The 25498-nt window shown below is 45.4% G+C and overlaps 1 protein-coding gene across 3 annotated transcripts in view; it reads left to right on the top strand.

Moving 5' to 3' along the window:
• ANKRD27 (ankyrin repeat domain 27) overlaps positions 1-25498 on the top strand; it is a 168001-nt gene that overhangs the window by 9199 nt on the left and 133304 nt on the right. For all 3 annotated transcript variants that reach the window (XM_068260687.1, XM_068260686.1, XM_068260688.1), the window contains exon 2: positions 19923-20146. In XM_068260687.1, the coding sequence (XP_068116788.1) occupies positions 20045-20146 (102 nt within the window). In that variant the 5' untranslated portion in view covers positions 19923-20044. The remainder of the gene's footprint in view (positions 1-19922; positions 20147-25498) is intronic.

Here is a 25498-nt window from a genome sequence, read left to right as displayed (position 1 = left end):
CTGAGGGTTTGGCCGAGTGATCAGGAGCCCACACAGGGCAAATTAGGGCCTGATCTGATGGGTAGGTGTGCTAGGGGGTGACAGGAGGTGATTGATGGGTTTCTCAAGGTGTGATTAGAGGGGGGAAATAGATGCAAGCAATGCACTAGCGAGGTGATCAGGGCTGGGGTCTGAGGACGTTCTGAGGTGTGGGCGGGTGATTGGGTGCCCGCAAGGGGCAGATTAGGGTCTAATCTGATGGGTAACCGTGACAGGTGGTGATAGGGGGTGATTGATGGGTAATTAGTGGGTGTTTAGAGGAGAGAAGAGATGTATACACTGCACTTGGGAGGTGATCTGATGTCGGATCTGCGGGCGATCTATTGGTGTGGGTGGGTGATCAGATTGCCCGCAAGGGGCAGGTTAGGGGCTGATTGATGGGTGGCAGTGACAGGGGGTGATTGATAGGTGATTGACAGGTGATCAGTGGGTTATTACAGGGAATAACAGATGTAAATATTGCACTGGCGAATTGATAAGGGGGGGTCTGAGGGCAATCTGAGCGTGTGGGCGGGTGATTGGGTGCCCGCAAGGGGTAGATTAGGGTCTAATCTGATGGGTAACAGTGACAGGGGGTGATTGATGGGTAATTAGTGGGTGTTTAGAGGAGAGAAGAGATGTATACACTGCACTTGGGAGGTGATCTGATGTCGGATCTGCGGGCGATCTATTGGTGTGGGTGGGTGATCAGATTGCCCGCAAGGGGCAGGTTAGGGGCTGATTTATGGGTGGCAGTGACAGGGGGTGATTGATGGGTGGCAGTGACAGGGGGTGATTGATAGGTGATTGACAGGTGATCAGTGGGTTATTACAGGGAATAACAGATGTAAATATTGCACTGGCGAATTGATAAGGGGGGGTCTGAGGGCAATCTGAGCGTGTGGGCGGGTGATTGGGTGCCCGCAAGGGGTAGATTAGGGTCTAATCTGATGGGTAACAGTGACAGGTGGTGATAGGGGGTGATTGATGGGTAATTAGTGGGTGTTTAGAGGAGAGAAGAGATGTATACACTGCACTTGGGAGGTGATCTGATGTCGGATCTGCGGGCGATCTATTGGTGTGGGTGGGTGATCAGATTGCCCGCAAGGGGCAGGTTAGGGGCTGATTGATGGGTGGCAGTGACAGGGGGTGATTGATGGGTGGCAGTGACAGGGGGTGATTGATAGGTGATTGACAGGTGATCAGTGGGTTATTACAGGGAATAACAGATGTAAATATTGCACTGGCGAATTGATAAGGGGGGGTCTGAGGGCAATCTGAGCGTGTGGGCGGGTGATTGGGTGCCCGCAAGGGGTAGATTAGGGTCTAATCTGATGGGTAACAGTGACAGGTGGTGATAGGGGGTGATTGATGGGTGATTGATGGGTAATTAGTGGGTGTTTAGAGGAGAGAATAGATGTAAACAATGGATTTGGGAGGTGATCTGATGTCGGATCTGCGGGCGATCTATTGGTGTGGGGGGGTGATCAGATTGCCCGCAAGGGGCAGGTTAGGGGCTGATTGATGGGTGGCAGTGACAGGGGGTGATTGACGGGTGATTGACAGGTGATTGACAGGTGATTGACAGGTGATCAGGGGGGATAGATGCATATAGTACACGGGGGGGGGGTCTGGGGAGAATCTGAGGGGTGGGGGGTGATCAGGAGGGGGCAGTGGGCAGGGGGGGGGGATAAAAAAAAAATAGCGTTGACAGATAGTGACAGGGAGTGATTGATGGGTGATTAGGGGGGTGACTGGGTGCAAACAGTGGTCTGGGGGGTGGGCAGGGGGGGGTCTGAGGGGTGCTGTGGGCGATCAGGGGGCAGGGGGGGGGAAATCAGTGTGCTTGGGTGCAGACTAGGGTGGCTGCAGCCTGCCCTGGTGGTCCCTCGGACACTGGGACCACCAGGGCAGGAGGCAGCCAGTATAATAGGCTTTGTATACATTACAAAGCCTATTATACATATGTGCAGCGGCGATCCGGGTGGTAGTAACCCGCCGGCGCTTCCGAACGGCCGGCGGGTTACTACGAGCGGTGGGCGGAGCCAGTCCCCGGCGGCTGATCGCGTCACGAATGACGCGATCGCCGCATAGCCACTCCCGCAGCCGCCCCCGCCGATGGGCGTATTGCGGTCGTTTGGGCCCGGACTTTGCCGCCGCCCATCGGCTGGGGGCGGTCCTCAAGTGGTTAAAGCAAACCTGAAGTGAAAATAAACTGAGACCAGACCAATATTACTTGGGCATGCTTAAAGGATACCCGAGGTGACGTGACATGATGAGATAGACGTGTATGTACAGTGCCTAGCACACAAATAACTATGCTCAGTTCTTTTTTCTTTCTCTGCCTGAAAGAGTTAAATATCAGGTATGTAAATGGCTGACTCAGTCCTGACTCAGACAGGAAGTGACTACAGCGTGACCCTCACAGATAAGAAATTCCATCTATAAAATACTTTCCTACAACAAAATGGCTTCTGAGGGCAAGAAAGAGATACAAAGGGTATTTTCTTATCAGTGAGGGTCACACTGTAGTCACTTCCTGTCTGAGTCAGGACTGAGTCATCCATTTACATACCTGATACTTAACTCTTTCAGGCAGAGAAAGAAAAAAAGGAACACAGCATAGTTATTTGTCTGCTGGGCACTGTACATACACATGTCTATCTCATCATGTCACATGTCACCTCAGGTATCCTTTAAAAACCTCAGTCGGAAGGGCTACATTGGGTGTGCGAGTGTATGTGTAACCACCAGCCCCAAGTGTATGTGTACCCACCAGCGAGATAGGTGGTTTAGGCGCACACTCGCTGCTGCGTAGCGCCTGCTTTGAGTGCTGCTACAGATGTATTGTTTTTAGGGCAATAGCCAGACCCCCATTTGAAGTGTCCCTCTGAGTTGCTATGACTCTGAGTGGGAATAATATTTAACCACTTCCCTACTAAGGGGTTTATCCCCTTCTGTACCAGATCTGACAATAATGTCCAACGCCTAATCTGCTGCATGCTTGTTCAGGGTCTGTGGCTAAAAGTATAAGAGGCAGAGGATCAGCAGAACTGCCAGGCAACTGGTATTGTATAGAAGGAAATAAATATGGCAGCCTCCACATACCATTCGATACAGTTGTCCTTTAAAGAGGAACTCCAGCCTAAACAAACATACTGTCATTAAGTTACATTAGTTACGTTAAGTAAAATAGATAGGTAATATAATCTCTTACCCTCCCTGTTTTAAAAGAACAGGCAAATGTTTGATTTCATGATGGCAGCCATCTTTTTGGTTGAAAGGAGGTGACAGGGAGCATGAGACACAGTTCCAACTGTCCTGTGTCCTGAGCACCTCTCCCAGTTTCTAGGCAACGTGAATAACAACATAGGAAATCCCATCATGCTCTGCATAGTATCAGGGAACAAAAACCCGGGCTTTTTTTCTTTGATGGGTGGAGCTTAGCTAAAAGGCAGCTAAAAATGATGCTTTGGTAAGAAAAACAAAGTTCTGATGCTGTGAAACTGTTAAAGAAACACCAAGCCTTTTCAGTTCTGCTGAGTATATTTTTAGTCACTTTTTAAGTGACCTGTAGAAGTTCAGTTTAACTTACCTGGAGCTCCTTCCAGCCCCTGTAGTCCTTAAAGAAAACTTGAACTGAAAATAAAAAGTCAAAATAAACATTACCTCCTGTGTAGTCTACTCCTCAATCTATTTCCCCTTTCCCGCGTCCTATTTGTTCACTGTGATCGAGGGAATTTTCTGTCCTCCATTTTGAAAATGGCCATTATCCCATAACAGCTTTCTGGTCAGCACACTGTTAAACTGAAATATCACCCACTTGAGCCATAGGGAAACATGGACATTACCGGACATATCAGTTGTCCTCTCAGCTATAACTAACAGCAACTGATAAGTAACTGACAGCAACTGATATATTTCAGTTCTGACAAAATGTTGTCAGAACTGGAAGGGATCATGGTCAGAAGAAAATGGTGCGCTTCTGAGAGGAACTGATGGCAAGGTAACTATGTAATGTTCATTTGAAGTTACCTCATGTGTTTATTTTAAATAATTTTACTCAGTACAGGTTCCCTTTAAAGAGGAACTCCAGTGAACATTTTACTGTTGGCAGGTGATGTAGCTGCTGCATGGTTTTTGGCAGTTGGAAAGAGCTGTAAACAGCTATTTCCCACAATGCAACAAGGTTCACAGACTGGAAACTGCCAAAAGTTTGACCTTTTCTTGTGGGAGGGATTACTTGTGGGAGGGGTTTCACCACAATATCAGTCATACAGCGCCCCCTGATGGTCTGTTTGTGAAAAGGAATAGATTTCTTATGTAAAAGGAGGTATCGGCCTCCCCTCAGCAGAGATGAGCAGCGCTGAGACAATGGCGTCAATTCACCATAGAGGATTTACTAAGAGAAAAAAGGTAGGTAGTTTATCTCATGAGGTATTTTAACACTCTGGAGTAAATTCACCAGTGTGAGAGGACAGAGAGAAAAGTGTTTGATAGCAGGGGATAATGGTGAGATATGCATGAGGAAAGTGTGAGAAAGCAGAGAGTTAGGTAATCGGTATTAATGATTTACATGGGATACTTTTCCTCTCTGTAAGCTTGAAAGTGAAGCATCGTGGGTAGGAGGCGGAGTTTTACCACTACTTGACCAGAGTATTCCCGCCTTTTACTGCTGGATCATATCATAAATCATATCACGAGTGAGTCTGAACTTCTTCACCACCTCTGTCTCAGTAAAATTATCAAGAACTGTTCTCTCACGAAAAATACGAGGGGCGATTAAACAGACCCTCCTCCTGCGCCTTCGTCTACTCATAATAGAAGCAAGCTCTAAGGCCTAGTGCACACCAGAGCGGTTCGGCTGCTTTTGCGATCCGCTTGCGGCTGCGGATACGCTTGGGTAATGTATTTCTATGGGCTGGTGCACACCAGAGCGGGAGGCGTTTTGCAGAAACGCATACTCCCGGGCTGCTGCAGATTTTGGATTGCGGAGGCGTTTCTGCCTCAATGTAAAGTATAGGAAAAACGCAAACCGCTCTGAAAAATGGCACTTCAGAGCGGTTTGCCATGCGGTTTTTGTTACAGTAGCTGTTCAGTAACAGCTTTATTGTAACAATACATGAAATCTACTACACCAAAAACGCTTCACAAAACCGCAAAATGCTAGGTGAAACGCTACAGAAAAATAAGAAAAAGCGTTTCAAAATCTGCTAGCATTTTGCGGATCTGCTAGCGGTTTTTGGTGTGCACCAGGCCTAACAGAGTAAGCTCAAAAGGCTCCATCTTCCACAGCAGCAGCTGCTGTGTGAAAACCACGATATCTCCAGGTTCATTCAGGGGATAAAGAGATGAAAAAATAACGAATGGCCACACCCCCTTTCTTCCCTGGTGAATTGTGATTTGGAGAAAAACTAACTACTAACTATCATTTATTTATCTCATACTTATCTCACATTTATCTCTTGCATTTCTCTCTGTCGATATTTTCCACTATACTTCTGGAGAATTGCTATTTGGAGATATCACAGGAGGTAAATTACCTCCCAAGAGATAAATAGGTTGGTAACCTCTGGTGAATTGACGCCAAAGAGTATGTTCCAGTGCAGGAAACATCCTCATTGGCTCAGCGCTGGTCATCTCTGCTGAGGGGGGCGTGGCTGACTTGCACTTCAGATAGTTATGTGGGCGGTCATGTGGGCACGCGCATGTGACGTATAGCAGAGCGCTCGGAGCAAGGATGGGCGGAGGTCAGGGCTATAAACCTACGCAGCAGCACTAGCGGCTGGCGAGCTGCGCAGGCGCTGGATTTTTAAAGTGGCGATTATAGTCGCCATCAGATAAGATGACCCTGCGGAGGGTCAGGGACTGTAATGGAAGCTGGATTTAGATAACAGAGCTCCAGAAACTGACAAGAAAGGTGCTGATCGTCTGCCATGAGGTCTAACATTACAATGAGGTACATAACTTTTTTTTTTTTTTGGTCACTTCGCTCCGTAAGTCCTCCGTAAGTAAGTTAAATTTTCCTTTACCTAGCAAAACATTAATGGAGATTAACTGGTATCCTTGTAACCTTTTTCTGCTTAAAGCGGATCCGAGATGAAAAACTAAATATAACAAGTGACTTGTCTATATATCTTATCTAAAGTTTAGATAGTTTACACAGCAAATCTATCTTCAAACAGCTTCAACAGTATATTAATATTTTTTCCTGTGATACAATGGGAGCAGACATGTTTTCTGCTTGTCACTGTTACACAATCACACACACAGGCAAGCTTATCTGTATCTAGGCATGCTAATCTGCATATTCTGTGAAAACTCCACTCTTATTTCCTCCATTACACAGGCAACTGATCTGTATCTGCACTGCAGCTCTGATTGTGAAAACTCTGCCTCTGAAATCTATAGCTAGTAACACCTTTTTCACCTGCCCAGACTGAAATCCCACAATCCTTTGCAAGCGCCAAGGCACTCTGGAGAAGCTGTGGGCGTGGTTTTAGTTTATAGGGAATTAGAGTATTAAAACAAAACAAAACAAGTATTTGGCTTGAGGAATGCCCTATAAACTATATGTAAGGAACACAATTATGCAAGGAGTAAAAGTTCATCTCGGATCCACTTTAACTTCATTAGATCAACTTTTTTTTTTTCTTTTGTGTACAGAGGCCCTAAAATATTTAACTACCTTTGAAAAAGTGAAGCCATAATTTTTTTTTTATTTTTTTTTGCTACCAAGTGGGTCAGGTCGGAGTCTCGCTGCTGGGAGTTGGAGAGTATTTAATAATTTACTTTTGTTTGCGCTGTGTCGGGAGAAGTCTGAGTTTACATTAAGGCGGAGCTGATTTTTTTTATTTTATTTTTTTATTTTGAGCTTGGCCAGTACTTATGACTGTACACCCAGGTGCAAGACCACTTTGATGCAAAACCCAAGGCCCAGCACATCGGGACGGGGAGAAATCAATTGCATAAAACAGGATAAAGTGTATTTAAAGGGGTTCTCCAGGGGGGTTTGATAATAAAATCTGACACTTACCTGGGACTTCTATTGGCCCCCTGTAGCTGTCATGTCCCGCGCCGTCCTCCTCCGATCTGCCATTCCTCGCCTCCAGCACCAGGCAATTATTTGTCTAACAAGACGAATAATGCGCGCTCCCGCTCGCGTCATCGGAACCTTACTGCGCAGGCGCACTAAGCTTCTGATGACGTGCGCGGGAGCGTGCACGTGCGTGGCCACGGCCACTGTTGGGCGGGATGCCACGCTAGACCGTGGCCGGCGGTGGGGAACGGTGGATCGGAGGAGGACGGCACGAGACATAAGAGCTACAGGGGCTGATAGAAGCCGCAGGTTAGTGTCAGATTTTATTTTCAAACCGCCCCTGGAGAACCCCTTTAATATTATTATAGTAATAGTACTATGCAGTGTATATTACTATAATATTAAATACACTTTAAGCAGGCATAGTCACAGCACACTGTATGATCGCTCCAGCAAAACTGCTTCATACTGCAGCAGGCTTTTCTCATCCAGAGTGCAGGGCTTTCTTGTCATTTTCCCCCATCGGGGGGTAAGTACAATTGAGCACATTATAATAGGGGGTACTGTAAAAAGAAGCACTGCATTGATGGTCAGAATAATGAGTACACTAATAAGAAGCACTAGGATAAGGAGTCAGTATAGTGTAATAGGGGGTAGCTAAATAAACAGCCAGTTGGGTGTGGTCTGGTATTGGTCATGGAGAGAATCCAAAGACATAACAACTAAAGTTGTTTAGGTGATACCTTTAAAGGAGAACTGTAGAGAGAGGTGTATGGAGGCTGCTATATTTATTTCCATTTAAGCAATACCAGTTAGCTGCATGCTTGTTTCTGGTGTGATTCAGCCACTTCTTCAGCCAAATAGACCAGCAGGGTTGCCAGGCAACTGGTATTGCTTAAAAGGAAACAAATATGGCAGCCTCCATATATCTCTCACTACAGTTCTCCTTTAATGACTAACTGGTATGGTTCTAATCCAGTTCTGGAACATGCCTGAAGAAGAAACTTAGTTTCGAAAGCTTGCAAAGGAATCTTGTACAGTCATTATAGGTATCACCTAAACCACTTTTGTTATGTCTTCGAAATAAACAGCCACTCCAGCTTTTATAGACATTGGCGTCAATTCACCAGAGGTTACCAACCTATTTATCTCTTGGGAGGTAATTTACCTCCTGTGATATCTCCAAATAGCAATTCTCCAGAAGTATAGGGGAAAATATCGACAGAGAGAAATGCAGGAGATAAATGTGAGAGAAGTATGAGATAAATAAGTGATAGTTAGTAGTTAGTTTTTCTCCAAATCACAATTCACCAGGGAAGAAAGGGGGTGTGGCCAGTCGTTATTTTTTCATCTCTTTATCCCCTGAATGAACCTGGAGATATCGTGGTTTTCACACAGCAGCTGCTGCTGTGGAAGATGGAGCCTTTTGAGCTTACTCTGTTAGGCCTGGTGCACCCCAAAACCCGCTAGCAGATCCGCAAAATGCTAGCAGATTTTGAAACGCTTTTTCTTCTTTTTCTGTAGCGTTTCAGCTAGCATTTTGCGGTTTTGTGAAGCGTTTTTTGGTGTAGTAGATTTCATGTATTGTTACAGTAAAGCTGTTACTGAACAGCTACTGTAACAAAAACGCCTGGGAAACCGCTCTGAAGTGCTGTTTTTCAGAGCGGTTTGCGTTTTTCCTATACTTAACCACTTGAGGACCCACCCTTTACCCCCCCCCCCCCCCTTAAGGACCAGCGCTGTTTTAGCTGATCTGTGCTGGGTGGGCTCTGCAGCCCCCAGCACAGATCAGCGTGCAGGCAGAGCGACCAGATCGCCCCCCTTTTTTCCCCACTAGGGGGATGATGTGCTGGGGGGGTCTGATCGCTCCTGCCTGCCGGGTGTTGCGGGGGGGGGGGCACCTCAAAGCCCCCCTCCGCGGCGAAATCCTCCCTCTCCCTCTCCTACCTGGCCCCCCCTGGAGATCCGGGCTGCACAGGACGCTATCCGTCCTGTGCAGCCAGTGACAGGCTGTCTCCTGTCACATGGTGGCGATCCCCGGCCGCTGATTGGCCGGGGATCGCCGATCTGCCTTACGGCGCTGCTGCGCAGCAGCGCCGTACAATGTAAACAAAGCGGATTATTTCCGCTTGTGTTTACATTTAGCCTGCGAGCCGCCATCGGCGGCCCGCAGGCTATTCACGGAGCCCCCCGCCGTGAATTGACAGGAAGCAGCCGCTCGCACGAGCGGCTGCTTCCTGATTAATCAGTATGCAGCTGGCGACGCAATACTGCGTCGCTGGTCCTGCAGCTGCCACTTTGCCGACGCACGGTATAAGCGTGCGGTCGGCAAGTGGTTAACATTGAGGCAGAAACGCCTCCGCACTCCAAAATCTGCAGCAGCCCGGGAGTATGCGTTTCTGCAAAACGCCTCCCGCTCTGGTGTGCACCAGCCCATTGAAATATATTACCCAAGCGTATCCGCAGCTGCAAGCGGATCGCAAACCGCAGCCGAACCGCTCTGGTGTGCACTAGGGCTTAGAGCTTGCTTCTATTATGAGGAGACGAAGGCACAGCAGGAGGGTCTGTTTAATCACCCCTCGTATTTTTCGTGAGAGAACAGTTCTTGATAATTTTACTGAGACAGAGGTGGTGAAGAAGTTCAGACTCACTCGTGATATGATTTATGATATGATCCAGCAGTAAAAGGCGGAAATACTCTGGTCAGGTAGTGGTAAAACTCCGCCTCCTACCCACAATGCTTCACTTTCAAGCTTACAGAGAGGAAAAGTATCCCATGTAAATCATTAATACCGATTACCTAACTCTCTGCTTTCTCACACTTTCCTCATGCATATCTCTCCATTATCCCCTGCTATCAAACACTTTTCTCTCTGTCCTCTTACACTGGTGAATTGACTCCAGAGTGTTAAAATACCTCATGAGATAAACTACCTACCTTTTTTCTCTTAGTAAATCCTCTCTGGTGAATTGACGCCATTGGCCTCAATTCACTAAGATCATGCTGGAGATAATAAGGCAAGAGAAAACTTACCTCCACACAGTGAGAGAGTTATCTTATCTCTTCATTCCTTAAGTTACCTCCTCTGTAGTTAATTTACCTCCTCTGTAGTTAATTTACCTCCTCTGTAGTTAATTTACCTCCTCTGTAGTTAATTTACCTCCTCTGTAGTTAATTTACCTCCTCTGTAGTTAATTTACCTCCTCTGTAGTTAATTTACCTCCTCTGTAGTTAATTTACCTCCTCTGTAGTTAATTTACCTCCTCTGTAGTTAATTTACCTCCTCTGTAGTTATTTTCACATGCAGTTAATAAACAGCCTGTCTTTTAACTCTGGAGTTATTTTAAGGATTGAAGAGTTAACTTAAAGAGACACTGAAGCGAAAAAAAAATGATATTATGATTTGTATGTGTAGTACAGCTAAGAAAAAAACATTAAGATCAGATACATCAGTCTAAAGCAGCCCATACACTCAGCTGATTTTCTGGCCGACCGATCGGTTGGCCAATCGACCGATCGATGGCCGATTTCGATCGATTTCGATGGATTTCCATCGAACTTGCAGGGTGGAAAATTTAGGTCGATCTGAAGAGATTGCTTATCAGTTTGCATTGGCCTTAATGGAAATCTGATGGCAAAAAAATGCCATCAGATCGAATTTCAATAGATTTCAAACTGAAATCTGTTGGAATTCTATCCTGGTAAAAAATGTTCTAAAAACGCATCAGATAGATCATCAGATGCATTTCTTATCTATCTGCTGCCAATCTGACGAGTGTATGGGCACCTATAGGGCCCGTTTCCACTCTCGCGGAAACGGCCGCGAATCCGCAGAGTTTCCCCGCAGGCAAATCGCGCGGGGAAACTCTGCCATAGGGGATAACGGCGCCGCCGGCCGAATCGCTTGCAGTAGCGATTCGGCCGGAAACCCCCACAGAATTCGCGGCGGAGGCTGCGATTCCCATAGCCGTGCATGGCACGGCTGATGGGAATCGCCTGCGATCCCGCCCACCCGCTCAGTGCCGGCGTGCGTCTACGAGACGCACGCCGCACTAGTGGAAACGAGCCCTTATTGTTTCTAGTGCAGGAAGAGTTGAGAAACTCCAGTTGTTATCTCTATGCAAAAAAGCTATTAAGCTCTCCGACCAACTTGGTCGTGGAGAGGGCTGTTATCTGACTTTTATTATCTCAACTGTAATTGAACGGTTTACTTTTCCTCTAGCAGAGGAGAGTTTAATAGTTCACAGACTGCTCTGAAAGACTCATTTTGAATGCTGAGTGTTGTGTAATCTGGACATATTATAGAATAATGCAATGTTAGAAAAAACACTATATACCTGAAAATAAAAATATGAGAATATTTTCTTTGCTGCTAATCTTCTAGTAATTATTCATAGTACACAACCAATTCATTATATCATATATTTTTTTTTCGCTTCAGTGTCTCTTTAAAGACAGAAGAGTTAACTTTAGGTTTGCCTGAGGTAAAATGTTTCCTGAATACTACATGCCTCATCACCATGGTAACAACTCTAGAAGAGTTATTAAAGACAGGAGATAATCTTAGTGAATTGAGGCCCATGTCTCCTGCAAAATAAATGCAGGGGTTCCTGAGATATAAAAAACTGTTTGCAGGAGTTAATTGAGATCCAAAAGTTATTTGCAGGGTTCCTCCACACTTTGGCTTCCGAGGACCGGCCGCTCCATTCTGCGCACGTGCGAGCGGCCTCTCTCAGGCGCTCACTATTGTGCGGTACAGAGCCGCCGGTCTATGGGAGCCCGAGGACTTTCAAAGACTGCCGAAGTCTCCTGCGACGGGAGATTCAACCCGAAGAGCCTGCAAGGGAACGAGGAGACCAGCAGGAGAACAGGAAGGCTCTGTAGGAACCACCCTTAGGTGAGTATCTATTTTTTTTTTTTTTTTTTTTTTTAAAGTTACTTCAGATTCAGTTTAAGGCCTGGAACCCACTAGCAGTGCTTTTCTAAGCCTTTTCTGTGCGCTTGGGATTTAAAAGATAGCTCTTGCTAATGTAATGCTACGGGTGGGATCCCACTTAAGGGATGTGATTTTAAAAAAAATCCCCCATAGCATTACATTAGCAAGAGCTTTACAAATCTTTGGTGCTTATAAAGAGCTGCTAGTGGGTTCCAGGCTAAGGATCGAACTTCATTCCTATTAGTAGCCGACCTTGAATCGCGACCCCCCAGATAAATCTTTACCATTTCCACTTGTGTCGCAGGCGTCAGTGAGACGCGCGGCGGCACTTCTGGGTCTGCGGGAACGCATGCGAATCCCAGAATCCCACGGCTATGGGATTCGCAGCCTCCCACACGAAAACTGTGGTCAGTGTCGGCCGAATCGCTAGGGCAAGCGATTCGGCCGGCAGCGCCATAGTTTCCCCGCGCGATTTGCCTGCGTGGAAACTGCGGATTCGGAGCGGAAACCGCTCCAGTGGAAACGGGCCCTTACTCGAATAGATCATCAGAGGGCAGGGGTGAGGAAACTTTATTGCAGCACATAAAAAGGAGCATTAATGTGAGAAATTACTTTTGTTAGACAATATGAGCCTTGTGTGCCTCACAGCACACGAGAAAGCAGCTCTGCCCGCTCAGCCGAAGCAACAGTGCCTCAAGGGGCTTTATAAAGCTAATAGAAGAACGTATTCCCAATGTTACCATGGAGCGCTGGCCATCTCAGGGCGCTGTTACTAACAGTTATCCCATAACGCAACCCACACAATGCATTGTATTACTCTGGCAGCTTAAAGAGAAACTGTAACCAACAACTGAACTTCATCCTAATCAGTAGCTGATACCCCCTTTCCCATGAGAAATCTATTCCTTCTCACAAACGGATCATCAGGGGGCGCTGTATGGCTGATATTGTGGTGAAACCCCTCCCACAGTGTGATGTCAGGACTTGCTGTCTGGGAACCTTGCTGCATTGTGGGAAATAATGGCTTTTTCCGCAGGGGTGTTTGCGTTAGTGTTATGCATTTTTGGTGGGTTTGCGGGTTTTTTGCGCTGATGCGGTTTGCGTGCGTTCAATTGCACTTGCGGTTTGTTCATACAAAACGAATATGCATTTTTTTGTATGCGTTTTTACATTTACATATCTGCAAATCAATAGGAAGACAACAGGAAGCGGAAATACGTCAGATCTTTAATTTTTAATAAAAAAATGCATTCAAAACACAATGCATATGCGTTTCTATGGACGTTCATTATGTGCGATTTGGCAGCCAGCCTGCATATTATGCAACATTACCAGCGTCTGCAGAACGCTTACTGTAAATCGCAGGTGAGACGCTGGTCCTTCTGCGTCCCATAGACTAACATTGCTGCATAAAACACAGCATTTCCTGCTCCGCAAGAGTTTCTGCCATGTGTGCGCCCGGCCTCAAGGACTCCTTCTTCTATTTTGACCAGAGCAGCCTTGGTGTAAGCCTGGTGCACACGTTTAAGTGTGATTGGCCAATCACTTACCAATGTTACCACCTCCATATTGTATGAGCGTCTACAGCTATTGGGCCTTTATTCAGTTCACTTTTTCTCCTAGGTGATCTGTTCAAATAAAATGCCTTTTAAAGAGGAGCTGTCAGCCATACTATCTCAGAAAGAAACCCACATATATAAATATATAAATACTTGCTCTACTTACATAACATATGTATTGCACTCTCCACGTGATTTTTCTACAGTAAAAAAAGAGAAAATCCTTCTTAGCATTTCCCATTTTAACTGTGGCTATTTTGAAGCCAATCCTGATGTCATTTCCTCCCTTACTCTCCTCTGCCTGATTGTGTATGCATTGCCCGCCCTTCACTATAGAAAGTGCAATGTCTCAGCATGAGAAATATTGGCCAATCAGAGAGGAACAGAGGTGTGGGCGGGGAGAACAGGAGGGAAAGAGGCTTCAGCCAATCAGGCTGCATTAGTTAGGTCTGAGGGGAAATAGAGAAGCAAACAAGGACAGCCCAGCATGCCCTGCAACTTCCTTTGTGTGCACCAAATAATAGGTAAACTGGGGAATGATCATTTATCAACAAGAAAAGTCATAGTGATTTTAACTTTTGGATTGCCTGGTTAGCTTCCTTATTACTTGTTTACCAGATAAAAATAAAGAATTGATTTTATGCCCGATAGTTACACTTTTTAAAATCGTTTTAATAGTAGTTTTTCACTTACCTTTTGGTACTTTTTTCAATTGCAAAGTGCTGAAAAGTTATTCTGATTAGAAGATAAAAAATAAAATCTCCTTGGGGGGGGGGAAATATTCGGGAGAAAAGATAATTGGATATGGGCCATTGAATACTATGAACAGATTGAGTAGGTAAACCCTCATAGTACATGAAGGTGGTAAAATGTTTCAGTGATTGGCCAATAATAATTGAAAGTGTGTGCCAGGCTAGTCTCAGATTCCCCAAGTAGGATTTTGGATGAGGCTTGTGTCTAGTCCCTGTAGTACACGGCTGTAAGCGGCCCCTTTGTTGCCCGTGTAGTCACAGCTGTGCAGGCCTGGATTCGGTAAGAAGCTTACAGCTAGTTACTGGTCATATGTAATCTCCCGTATAAAAACAGTCACCTGCCTCTCTCTGGCCATCTGGACGATGGGGTGTGGAGATGGATCCCGCCAGTATCCTTTCTATCCTTTCCCCCCAAAGTAATGCTGTATTGTCTAAATAGTGGCTGGATAGGGTAATGGTTAAAGGATACCCGAAGTGATATGTGACATTATTATTATTATTATTATTATTATTATTTAGTATTTATATAGCGCCGACATATTACGCAGCGCTGTACAATGTGTATATATATATATCTTGTCACTAACTGTCCCTCAAAGGAGCTCACAATCTAATCCCTACCTTTGCCATATGTCTATATATATATTATGAAGTGTAAGTACTGTAGTCTAGGGCCAATTTTAGGGGGAGCCAATTAACTTATCCGTATGTTTTTGGAATGTGGGAGGAAACCGGAGTGCCTGGAGGAAACCCACGCAGACACGGAGAGAACATACAAACTCTTTGCAGATAGTGCCCTGGCTGGCACTAGAGATAGACGTGTATGTACAGTGCCAAGCACACTAATAACTAGGCTGTGTTCCTTTTTTTCTTTCTCTGCCTGGAAGAGTTAAATATCAGGTATGTAAGTGGCAGTTCCTGTCCCAGGACTGGGGCTGACAGTGTGACCCTCACTGATAAGAAATTCCAACTATAAAACACTTTCCTGGCAGAAAGTGGCTTCTGAGAGTAGGAAAGCGATAAAAAGGGCCAATGGTTCTGGAATACTTCAATGAATGTGTCGTTGAGCAAAAACAATAAAACCGTTAAAATTTAAAGTAGATTTAAACATAAAATACTACTGTGGAATATCTTAAAGTCATTTTTAGGAGAAGGAAGATGGACACAATTGTTTAATTTGTTTATTTTAGCTTGGGGTGTCCTTTAAGGGCTCTGCCTCTGACACCTGAGTTCAAATCTCGGCTCTTCTTGTTCAGCCAGCACCTATTCAGTAAGGAGAACTTGGGCAAACCTCCGTAACACTGCTACTGCCTATAGAAGTCGCCCTAGTGGCTGCAGCTCTGCCGCTTTGAGTTTGCCAGGAGAAAAATATGATATAAATGTTCTGGGTCTTACTGGGAACTATAGTGCAGTGTCCTCCCCGGCTAATTTTGGTGAGCACCCGGCTGTCATTGGCTCATGCTCCTCCTATTCGGTAAGTAGAGTTGCTACAGCCCTGCATTCCTCCCTTGCACCCCACCCGGCTACTTTTTCATGCCACCCGGCTGGAAAAAAATTCTAGGGAGAACACTGTAGTGTAGCTGAAGCATAAACGTTAAGAATACTTACCCCAGTAGTGGGCAGCCTTTAGGACAGTCCACAGGCCCCCCCCCCCCCCCCCCCCACCGATCTAACATTGGGACACTCTAAACATTTTTAAATAGGGCAGAGACACACTGCATTAAAATTGCGATAAAATTGCCAATTTTCAAAAAATTACAATCGAGGCTATTTTGTTAAGGGCTCATTCACACTAAACAATCCATTAAAGGGACTCCCGAGTACCTCTAATGGGTATGCCTTTAACCCTCCTGGCGGTTTAATTATTTCCGCCAGGAGGCAGCGCAGCATTTTTTTATTTTTTTTTTAAATCATGTAGTGAGCCCAGGGCTCGCTACATGATAGCCGCTGCTCAGCGGCATCCCCCCCGCCCGCTTCGATCGCCTTCGGCGATCTCCGATCAGGAAATCCCGTTTAAAGAACGGGATTTCCTGGCTGGCTTCCCCCGTCGTGACGTCATTGGGAGTCCCGGTCCACCCCTCGGCGCTGCCTGGCACTGATTGGCCAGGCAGCGCACGGGGTCTGGGGAGGGGGGGGGCCGCGCGGATAAAAACGGATAGCGGCGATCGGTGTGCTGACGCAGCTAGCAAAGTGCTAGCTGCGTCCAGCAAAAAAAAAAATTAAGTAAATCGGCCCAGCCGGGCCTGAGAAAACCTCCTGCGCGGCTTACCCCGAACTAAGTTCGGGGTTACCCCTACGTTTTGGAACTCCTTACCTCAACAGATCAGGACAGCTCCATCCCTGGACGTGTTTAAATCCAGACTGAAAACCCACCTGTTCAGTTTGGCATTTGCAGAAATATATCTTTTGTTGTGTGAATACTTCATCCTACTAATTACTGAATCTGAGAGAGCCTAAGCGCTTTGAGTCCTATGGGAGAAAAGCGCTATAGAAATGTTATTGTATTGTATTGTATAAAGAGACTCTGAAGTGACAAAATGTTGCTATATTTACCTTTTTTAATTTGCTTCAGAAGTCTCATCAGCGGTAAACCTGCTGCATCCCTGCCGAAAACGAGGGCTGCAGACTCCCCCAAATCCCCGGGCAAACCTCCACGACCAACTTGGTCATGGATTGTGCTGCCCTGAGAGGCAGAGCTATGAGCTGTAGCTCTGCCTCTCCTGCCGTCAATCGCCACACGGATCTCCGCTTCTCCCTGTGAAGGAAGAGTGAGAGGGGTGACGAGAGGCGGCGATTGACAGAAGAGGCAGAGCTGCAGTAGAGAGCTCTGCCTCTTTCAGGAAGCACCGGCCGGGATTTGGAGGGGTCTGCAGCCCTTGTTTTTCTGCAGGGATGCGGTGGTTTACCTCTGATAAAAGTACTGAAGCGTATTAAAAGCTGAATGTAGCAAAAAAATTTCGCTTCAGACTCTTTAAGCCAGACGACTTCCAACAAAGTCGTGCTATGACCCCTCTGGAGGAGCCTCTTGCAATGGGCATGCGTGTCACTTCCTCCTCCTGCTTCATTCAGTGATGCACTTCTCTAACAGAGAAGACAAGGTTGACCCGAAATGTATAACCTAGCCAAGATGGCAGCCGCGATTTTTTTTTAAATGGAAATTGAATGAAAACTATTTGGTGTAGAATGGCGATTCAGGCATCAAATGAAAGAGGAGAGCACAAGCTACAGAAAGGTACTTTGCAGTACTGGTCAGAGTCTCTAGGCATACCCAAGGGAGGTGCTCGGAGTCCCTTTAAGGAATGCAATTTCATGAATGCATTTCCGACATATGGCACGTGTGTCGTGGTGCGTTAAATCGCAGGTGTTGGCCACATAGCAATAGAACCTGGTTGGAAAATGCTTGTATCATGCGATTTAAATGTTCCTGGCCATGCTACATAAACACAAAGCTGTACTGTGAATGGTAACCTGAGTCTGTGGCAGGTCGCACACTGTGCATTGTGTCCTAACTGACACACGTAGTGTGAATGAGCGCAAATACATCCTTTGACCTTTTTTTTAAGCATAGGAAGAAACTGGTGTCAGGCAGGATGATGGAGGAAACTTTCATTGTGGGTTCATAATTTCAGGAAATAATCAGTATATTGGATTTAGTTACATGGAAAGCATTAGTGTCCTATTTCTGTGACCCGAGTTGTACTTATTAACATGCTGAGTTGTTGATTTACCATTTCTCAGAACCTGAGAACCAGCTGAAATGTCAGAAACTGAGGAGAGTCTCAGTATATGATGAAAATCAATGTTCAATCCGGTAGATAAATCACTGACTGTCGTTTCCCTGTTAGATGCTTGTTGTCAGCAGTGCATGCTGGGAGCAGAGCTGCTGTGTGAGTCTCCTGCGGAACGGCTGCTGGGATCAGGACTGCTGAGGCCTGGAATCCACGTCTTCTAGCGGCTATGGTGAGGGGGGCTTCTGATATGGCAGAGCCTGCTTAGGGGTGGCCCCCTGGGATGTGGCATTGGGCGCATGAGGGAGGCCGTACTACTTGGGGTGAATCCTGTGACACTATTTGCTGCAGGATTAATAAAACAAGGGGATATCCTGAACACTCAGGGCCCTTTCACACCAGGGCGGTGCAGTATTTTTACCACACCCCACCGCCAGGCAGTCTATGGAGACTTTTATACTTCCGTGGTACAACGCAATGCGACTGAAGTTATGTTTTTTAGGTCCAAAACTACGTTACCGCGCGGCGATCTGCGTCGCCCCGGAAGTCATGTTTGTTTATGACGACGCATGGATTTTTAAATACCAACGCAATATTTTTACAATACGCTTCCGAGCACTTCCGCATACCCTGAAGCAGGAAGTGACGGCAAGCGCATGTCACTTCCTGCTTGGCTGGTGGCCAGACAGGGAGCACCGCGTACTAACGTGGGGTTTCCTGAAGGCCAGTTTCTGGCGGAGAGATGTGGTGCGGCGGAAGCGACTGACTGCATCGCTAACACTGGTTTACAGTGTGAAGCCAGCCTTAAAGAGAAACTCCAACCTAGAATTGAACTTTATCCCAATCAGTAGCCGATATCCCCTTTTACATTAGAAATATAATGCTTTTCACAAACAGACCATCGGGGCGCTGTATGACTGATTTTGTGCTGAAACCCCTCCCACAAGAAGCTCTGAGGACCGTGGTACTCTGGGCAAACTGCCACAATGTAACAATGTTCACAGACAGGAATTAGCTGTTTACAGCTGTCTATAACAGCTTAAACAGCTAGAAGCAGCTACATAACCTGCCCACAGTAAAAATGTCACCATGTAATAAATGTCAGAATGTAAATCGGGGAGAGGAAAGATTTTACAATGAGTAAACACTGACTAAATCATTTATACACAATTATTGTAAAAATGAAGCACTTTTTTTACTACATTTTCACTGGAGTTCCACTTTAAGCTGGCCATACACGATGCAATAGAATTATCTGATTGTACTGCAATTTCTTTCTTTTTTTTTTTTTATATTCTTTTTACAAGATTGACAATTCCAGTATTTTTTTTTTTATTTTTTTTTTTTTACAGTTTTTAATTAATTGAACTCGTGTGCTTCTCAGATTTTTCAAATGTCACAATCTGTCAGAAAAAGTGATTGTAAATCTTGAATTGGAAAGATATGCAAAACATTGTACAGTGAGTGGCCTCCTTTAAAAGTGAACCTGAGAACATATACAGTATATATGTATTCCACTATCACAAAAAAAGTAGGCAGTTAAACCTGACAGAACCGACAGGTTTTGGACCAGTCCGTCTCCTCATGGGGGATTCTCAGGGTTTTCTTTGTTTTCAACAGCATTTCCTGAACAGCAGTTGCGCAGTATAACTGACAAAATAGTGTGCAAGTGAGTAGGGAGGCTGGCTGGTATCTTACTATTTTGGCAGTTAAACTGCTGTTCAGGAAATGCTGTTGAAAACAAAACCCTGAGAATCGCCCATGAGGAGATGGACTGGCCCAAAACCTGTCGGTTCTGATAGATTTTAACTGTCTACTTTTTCACGATAGTGGTCCTTTTTCAATTAAAATATTTTCACATTAATAATAATCCTATTTTATTTTTCTAGACTTTGCACCATTTTTTCCTGGACAAGTTTCCCTAAGGTTCTGACATTTGCCTCCAGCCGTGTAATGGGGCCGTCATGAGTGTCCGTCTGCTTCAGTGGGCTTCGCAGAACTGACCTCCCATATGGCAATGTATGATGAGGACCTTTTAAGCAACGCTTTCTACCTGGCAATCCAGAAGCAGAGGCCGGACCTCATCGACAAAGCTGCGGAAGTTCATGGCATTGTAAGTATGCTCTAGTGGGTTCCAGGCCTAATACATACAGGGGCCATTTCTCTGTTTTCCTTCTGTCCTGTGCAAGAGTCCAGCTCATCTTTAAAGAGAACCAGAGATGAAGCACCCTCTTGTATTTTACCTTATAAATCAGTGGGAACATGACAGTAAACACCTAATCTGCTCTTTGTTTCATTGTTCTCTGTTTAATCTGACTGTTATCACCTCTGATAAGAATCCCCGACTGAGCACTCAGTCTAGCTTTGCTACGGAAAGATTATAGCTGAGTCTGTCTTCGCTGGTGTCTTTTCAAGCCCAAGCCTGCCCCCTTGTGGCTCTGCTATAATGACTCAGCTATAATTATTCCCTGCAAAGCCAGACTGAATGCTCAGTCCGGGATTCTTATCACAGCTGATAACAGACACTTTTAGCAGTGAGGATGAAACAGAGAGCATGGTAAGTGTTTTCTCTAATGTTCTTACTGATATATATGGTAGAATACACAAGGGTGCTTCGTCTCTGGTTCCCTTTAACCATTTCAGCCCGTGGGGATTTTTCACCTTATGCATCAGAGCAATTTTCACCTCCCATTCATTTGCTAATAACTTTATCACTACTTAACACAATGTATTGATCTATATCTTGTTTTTTTCCGCCACTAATTAGGCTTTCTTTGGGTGGTACATTTTGCTAAGAATTATTTTGTTATAAATGCATTTTAACAGGATTAATATGAAAAAAATTGAAAAAATTCATTATTTCTCAGTTTTTGATACATTATAGCTTTAAAATCCACGCTACCATAATTAAAACCTATGTATTTTATTTGCCCGTTTTGTCTCGGTTATGACACCATTTAAATTTTGTCCCTATCACAATGTATAGCGCCAATATTTTATTTGGAAATAAAGGTGCATTTTTTTCTGTTCTGCGTCCATCACTATTTACAAGCTTATAATTTAAAAAATGTTCATAGTATACCCACTTCACATGCATATTTAGAAAGTTCAGACCCTTAGCTAACTTTTTTTTTTCCCATGAAAAATTTTATTTGGGTAATATTTTGGTGTGGGAAATAGTTCATTTTTAATGTTTTATATGTGTAAATTGTAATGTAAAAAATATGTAGATGTAGTTTTACTATTTGGCCACAAGATGGCCACCTTGAGTTTGTTTTTTTTTTTTTGTTTTTTTTCTCTCCTCGTGCTTCTCGTAGTGGAAGCACAAGAGGGATGTGGACAATTTTACGTGCAGAAAGACTGAAGCCTCTTGTAAGAGAGCTTCGTTTTTTCTGCTGGGGACACGGATCGGTGATCGGGAACCATGTTCCCGTTCACTGATCCCAGGGCTACCAGGGGACACCACGGGGGCACGATCGCGCGTCGCACCGCAGAAGAGCAGCCGCCTGGACGTAAGCATCACGTCTGGGCGGCAGAAATGGTTAAAGGATACCCGAGGTGACATGAGATAGACATGGGTATGTACAGTGCCTAGCACACAAATAACTAGGCTGTGTTCCTTTTCTTCTTTCTCTTTCTTTTTCTTTCTAAGTGGCTGACTCGGACAGGAAGTGACTACAGTGTGACCCTCAGTGATAAGAAATTCCAACTATAAAACACTTTCCTAGCAGAAAATGGCTTCTGAGAGCAGGAAAAAGATAAAAAGGGTCAATCGTTCATAGATTTTAGCTGTGGCATACTTCAATGAATGTGTCATTGAGCAAAAACAATAAAACAGTTAAAACTTAAAAAGTAGATTTAAACATAAAATAAAACTGGAATATCTTAAGTCATTTTTAGGAGAAGGAAGATAGATACAATCGTTTATTTCATTAGTTTATTTTCGCTTTGGTTGTCCTTTAAGCACAGTGCTAAATGCGTTCCTGCCTTTGCCAGCCCTTCTCATTAGTCCTGCCGTGCCGTACTCCTGTAATGCCAGCACAAATCAGACTACAGATCAGGCGGTATTTGACAGCTGTTTTTTCCGCTTAGCATTAATTAAAAATCCCAGCATGCACCATTACCCTGCACAGCGGGAGAGCCCAGTGACAGCCAGCAATTTACTTCCTGTCCAAACAGTGTTTCTGCTTCGATGCCGGAAAAAGAAAAGTGCATCAGGAGACATGGGAGTAATCAGTATCCACACTGATCCAGCACTTCCACGCTGCGAGGCGTACAGTAACTGGGGTTCATTCTCTAAGATGCAGGGAACATGACATGAGCAGGATGCTACTCTAACTATACACTGAATATAATCCCTGTAGGCTTACAAGTCCAGGATCAGGATGACTTTTTTTTTCTTTGTCTTTATTGCAAATAGTCCCATTTAGATTCTGTGTAATCTCGTTAAGGTAAACTTTGATATAGTAAAACTTTGCGTATAGTGAACTAAATGTCGAGATCCCAGCCGAGGCACCTACACTCTATCCCCTGTGCTATGAATAGGACTTTGGGCCCCTTAGCGCACCTAGGCTGCAAAAAAGTGTCACCTTTGTGATATCGCCGTACTCAGAAGAAGTAGTATAATGTGTTTTGGGGTGTGTTTTTACACATACCCATGCTGGGTGGGAGAAATAAGTGCCCGGCGTCCTATTCACAGGTCATTTTGAGGCATTTGGTTTCTAGACTACTCCTCACGGTTTAGGGCCCCTAAAATGCCAGGGCAGTATAGGAACCCCACAAGTGACCCCATTTTAGAAAGAAGACACCCCAAGGAGTATGGTGAGTTCATAGAATTTAAATTTTTTTTTTGTCACAAGTTAGCGTAAATGGATTTCTATTGTGTTTTTTTTTTTGTTTTTTTTTTTTCACAAAGTGTCATTTTCCACTAACTTGTGGCAAAAAAAAAATAAATCTTCTATGGACTCATCATACACCTAACGGAATACCTTTGGGTGTCTTCTTTCTAAAATGGGGTCACTTGGTGGGGTTCCTATACCGCCCTGGCAATTTAGGGGCCCAAAACCGTGAGGAGTAGTCTGGAAACCAAATGCCTCAAAATGACTGTTCAGGGGTATAAGCATCTGCAAATTTTGATGACAGGTCATAGAACCGGTCATAAGCAGGGTGGCCTCTTAGATGACAGGTTGTATTGGCACTAAAGTGCAGGACGCGCAGGATGTTCTCAAATCGTGACCAGGACATGGCAGCAGAGAACATGGGCATGTAATGTATTGGGTGCATAGACCAATGAGACCGCAATACATTATTTTTGACTAGACCCATGTTAAGGAGAAGGCCCCAAAAAATGTTACGTTCGGAAACTTGGAGTGGTTTCCACCGAAAAGGCTGGGCATGGTAGCTTCTTGGATAGGCGGTTGCGTATTGTGTGGCAGAACAGTTGGTCTCAGCCACAATTAAGTCGTAGAGACCAGCAGTGATAAGAAAAAAATGGTCACTGTGGTGAGGCGGGTGAGGGTTTGGGTGGGTGATCAAAAGCCAGCAGGGGGCAGATTAGGGCCTGATCTGATGGATAGGAGTGCTAGGAGGTGACGGGAGGTGATTGATGGGTGTCTCAGGGGGTGATTAGAGGGGAGAATAGATGCAATTAATGCACTGGGGAGGGGGTCTGAGGGGGATCTGAGGGTTTGGCCGAGTGATCAGGAGCCCACACGGGGCAAATTAGGGCCTGATCTGATGGGTAGGTGTGCTAGGGGGTGACAGGAGGTGATTGATGGGTGTCTCAAGGTGTGATTAGAGGGGGTAATGGATGCAAGCAATGCACTGGCGAGGTAATCAGGGCTGGGGTCTGAGGGCGTTCTGAGGGTGTGGGCGGGTGACTGGGTGCCCAGGGGCAGATTAGGGTCTGATCTGATGGTTAGCAGTGACGGGGTGATTGATGGGTGATTAGAGGGGAGAACAGATGTAAACCATGCACTTTGGAGGTGATCTGAGGGTGGGTCTGCTGGCGATCTGATGGTGTGGGTGGGTGATCAGATGCCCGTAAGAGGCAGGTTAGGGTCTGATCCGATGGGTGGCAGTGACAGGTGGTGACGGGGTGATTGACAGGTGATCAGTGGGTGATTACAGGGGAGAGTAGATGTATACAGTACACAGGTGGGGGTCTAGGGAGGATCTGAGGGTGGGGGGTCAGGAGCCCCCAGGGAGCAGTTTAGGACCTAATCTAAAAAATAACGTTGATAGATAGTGACAGGGAGTGATTGATGGGTGATTAGAGGGGTGATTGGGTGCAAACAGGGGTCTGGGGGGTGGGCAAGGGGGTGTCTGATGGGTGCTGTAGGCGATCAGGGGGGGAGATCAGTGTCCTTGGATGCGTACTAGGGGGGCTGCAACCTGCACTGGTGGTCCCTCGATCACTGGGACCACCATTGCACGAGGCAGCCTGTATAATACGCTTTGTATACATTACAAAGCGTATTATAAGCTTACTCTGCGGCGATCTGTGGGTTAACAACCCGCCGACGCTTCCGAACGGCTGGCGGGTTGACGTCGCAGGTGGGTGGAGCCTATTGCCGGCGGATGCGCGCGCATCCAGCGTGCGATCCCCGGCCAGGTAGTGCAGAACGAGCCGCCGCCGATGCGCGTATTGCGGTCATTCTGCACACCACTTTGCCGCCGCCCATGGGCTGTGGGTGGTTGGCAAGTGGTTAATATGTAGGGATGCTGGCTAACTGGACACTATTAGATTCTGAAAAAAAAAAGTTTTATTCATACCAGTATTTTTATATTTAGCAGTTTAAAGGGAATCTGAAGTGAAAATAAACATATGAGATAATGAATTGTATGTCTAGTACAGCTAAGAAATAGAACATTAGCAGCACTGATATGACTCTCATATTGTTTCCAGTACAGAAAGAGTTAAGAGGAACTTCAGCCTAAACAAACATACTGTCATTAAGTTACATTAGTTATGTTAATTAACATAGATAGGTAATATAATCTCTTACCCACCCTGTTTTAAAAGAACAGGCAAATATTTGTGATTTCATGGGGGCAGCCATCTTTGTCATGGGGGCAGCCATCTTTTTGGTTGAAAGGAGGTGACTGGGAGCATGAGACACAGTTCCAACCAGGGCTGTGTAGTCAGAGTTGGAGTCGAAGAGTCTGAGCAATTTTGGGTACCCGGAGTCTGAGTTGGAGTTGTGATTTCATAAACGAGGGAGTCGGATGATTTTTGTACAGAATTCACAGCCCTGTTAAGTGTTAGTCAGAGTCGAGGAGTCGATGTTTGAGGCATTTTGGGTACCTGGAGTTGGAAGATTTTTGTACTGACTCCACAGCCCTGGTTCCAACTGTCCTGTGTGCTGATCACCCCTCCCAGTTGCTAGGCAACAAGAACAACATCATCAGAAATTCCATCATGCTTTGCACAGCAGTGGGAAAAATACCCAGGCAGTTTTCTTTG

The sequence above is a fragment of the Hyperolius riggenbachi genome, chromosome 11, assembly GCF_040937935.1.
Source record: "Hyperolius riggenbachi isolate aHypRig1 chromosome 11, aHypRig1.pri, whole genome shotgun sequence".
NCBI lineage: Eukaryota > Metazoa > Chordata > Amphibia > Anura > Hyperoliidae > Hyperolius > Hyperolius riggenbachi.
The sequence above is the reverse complement of the archived record's forward strand: the minus strand, read 5'-3'. Positions and strand labels throughout refer to the sequence as shown.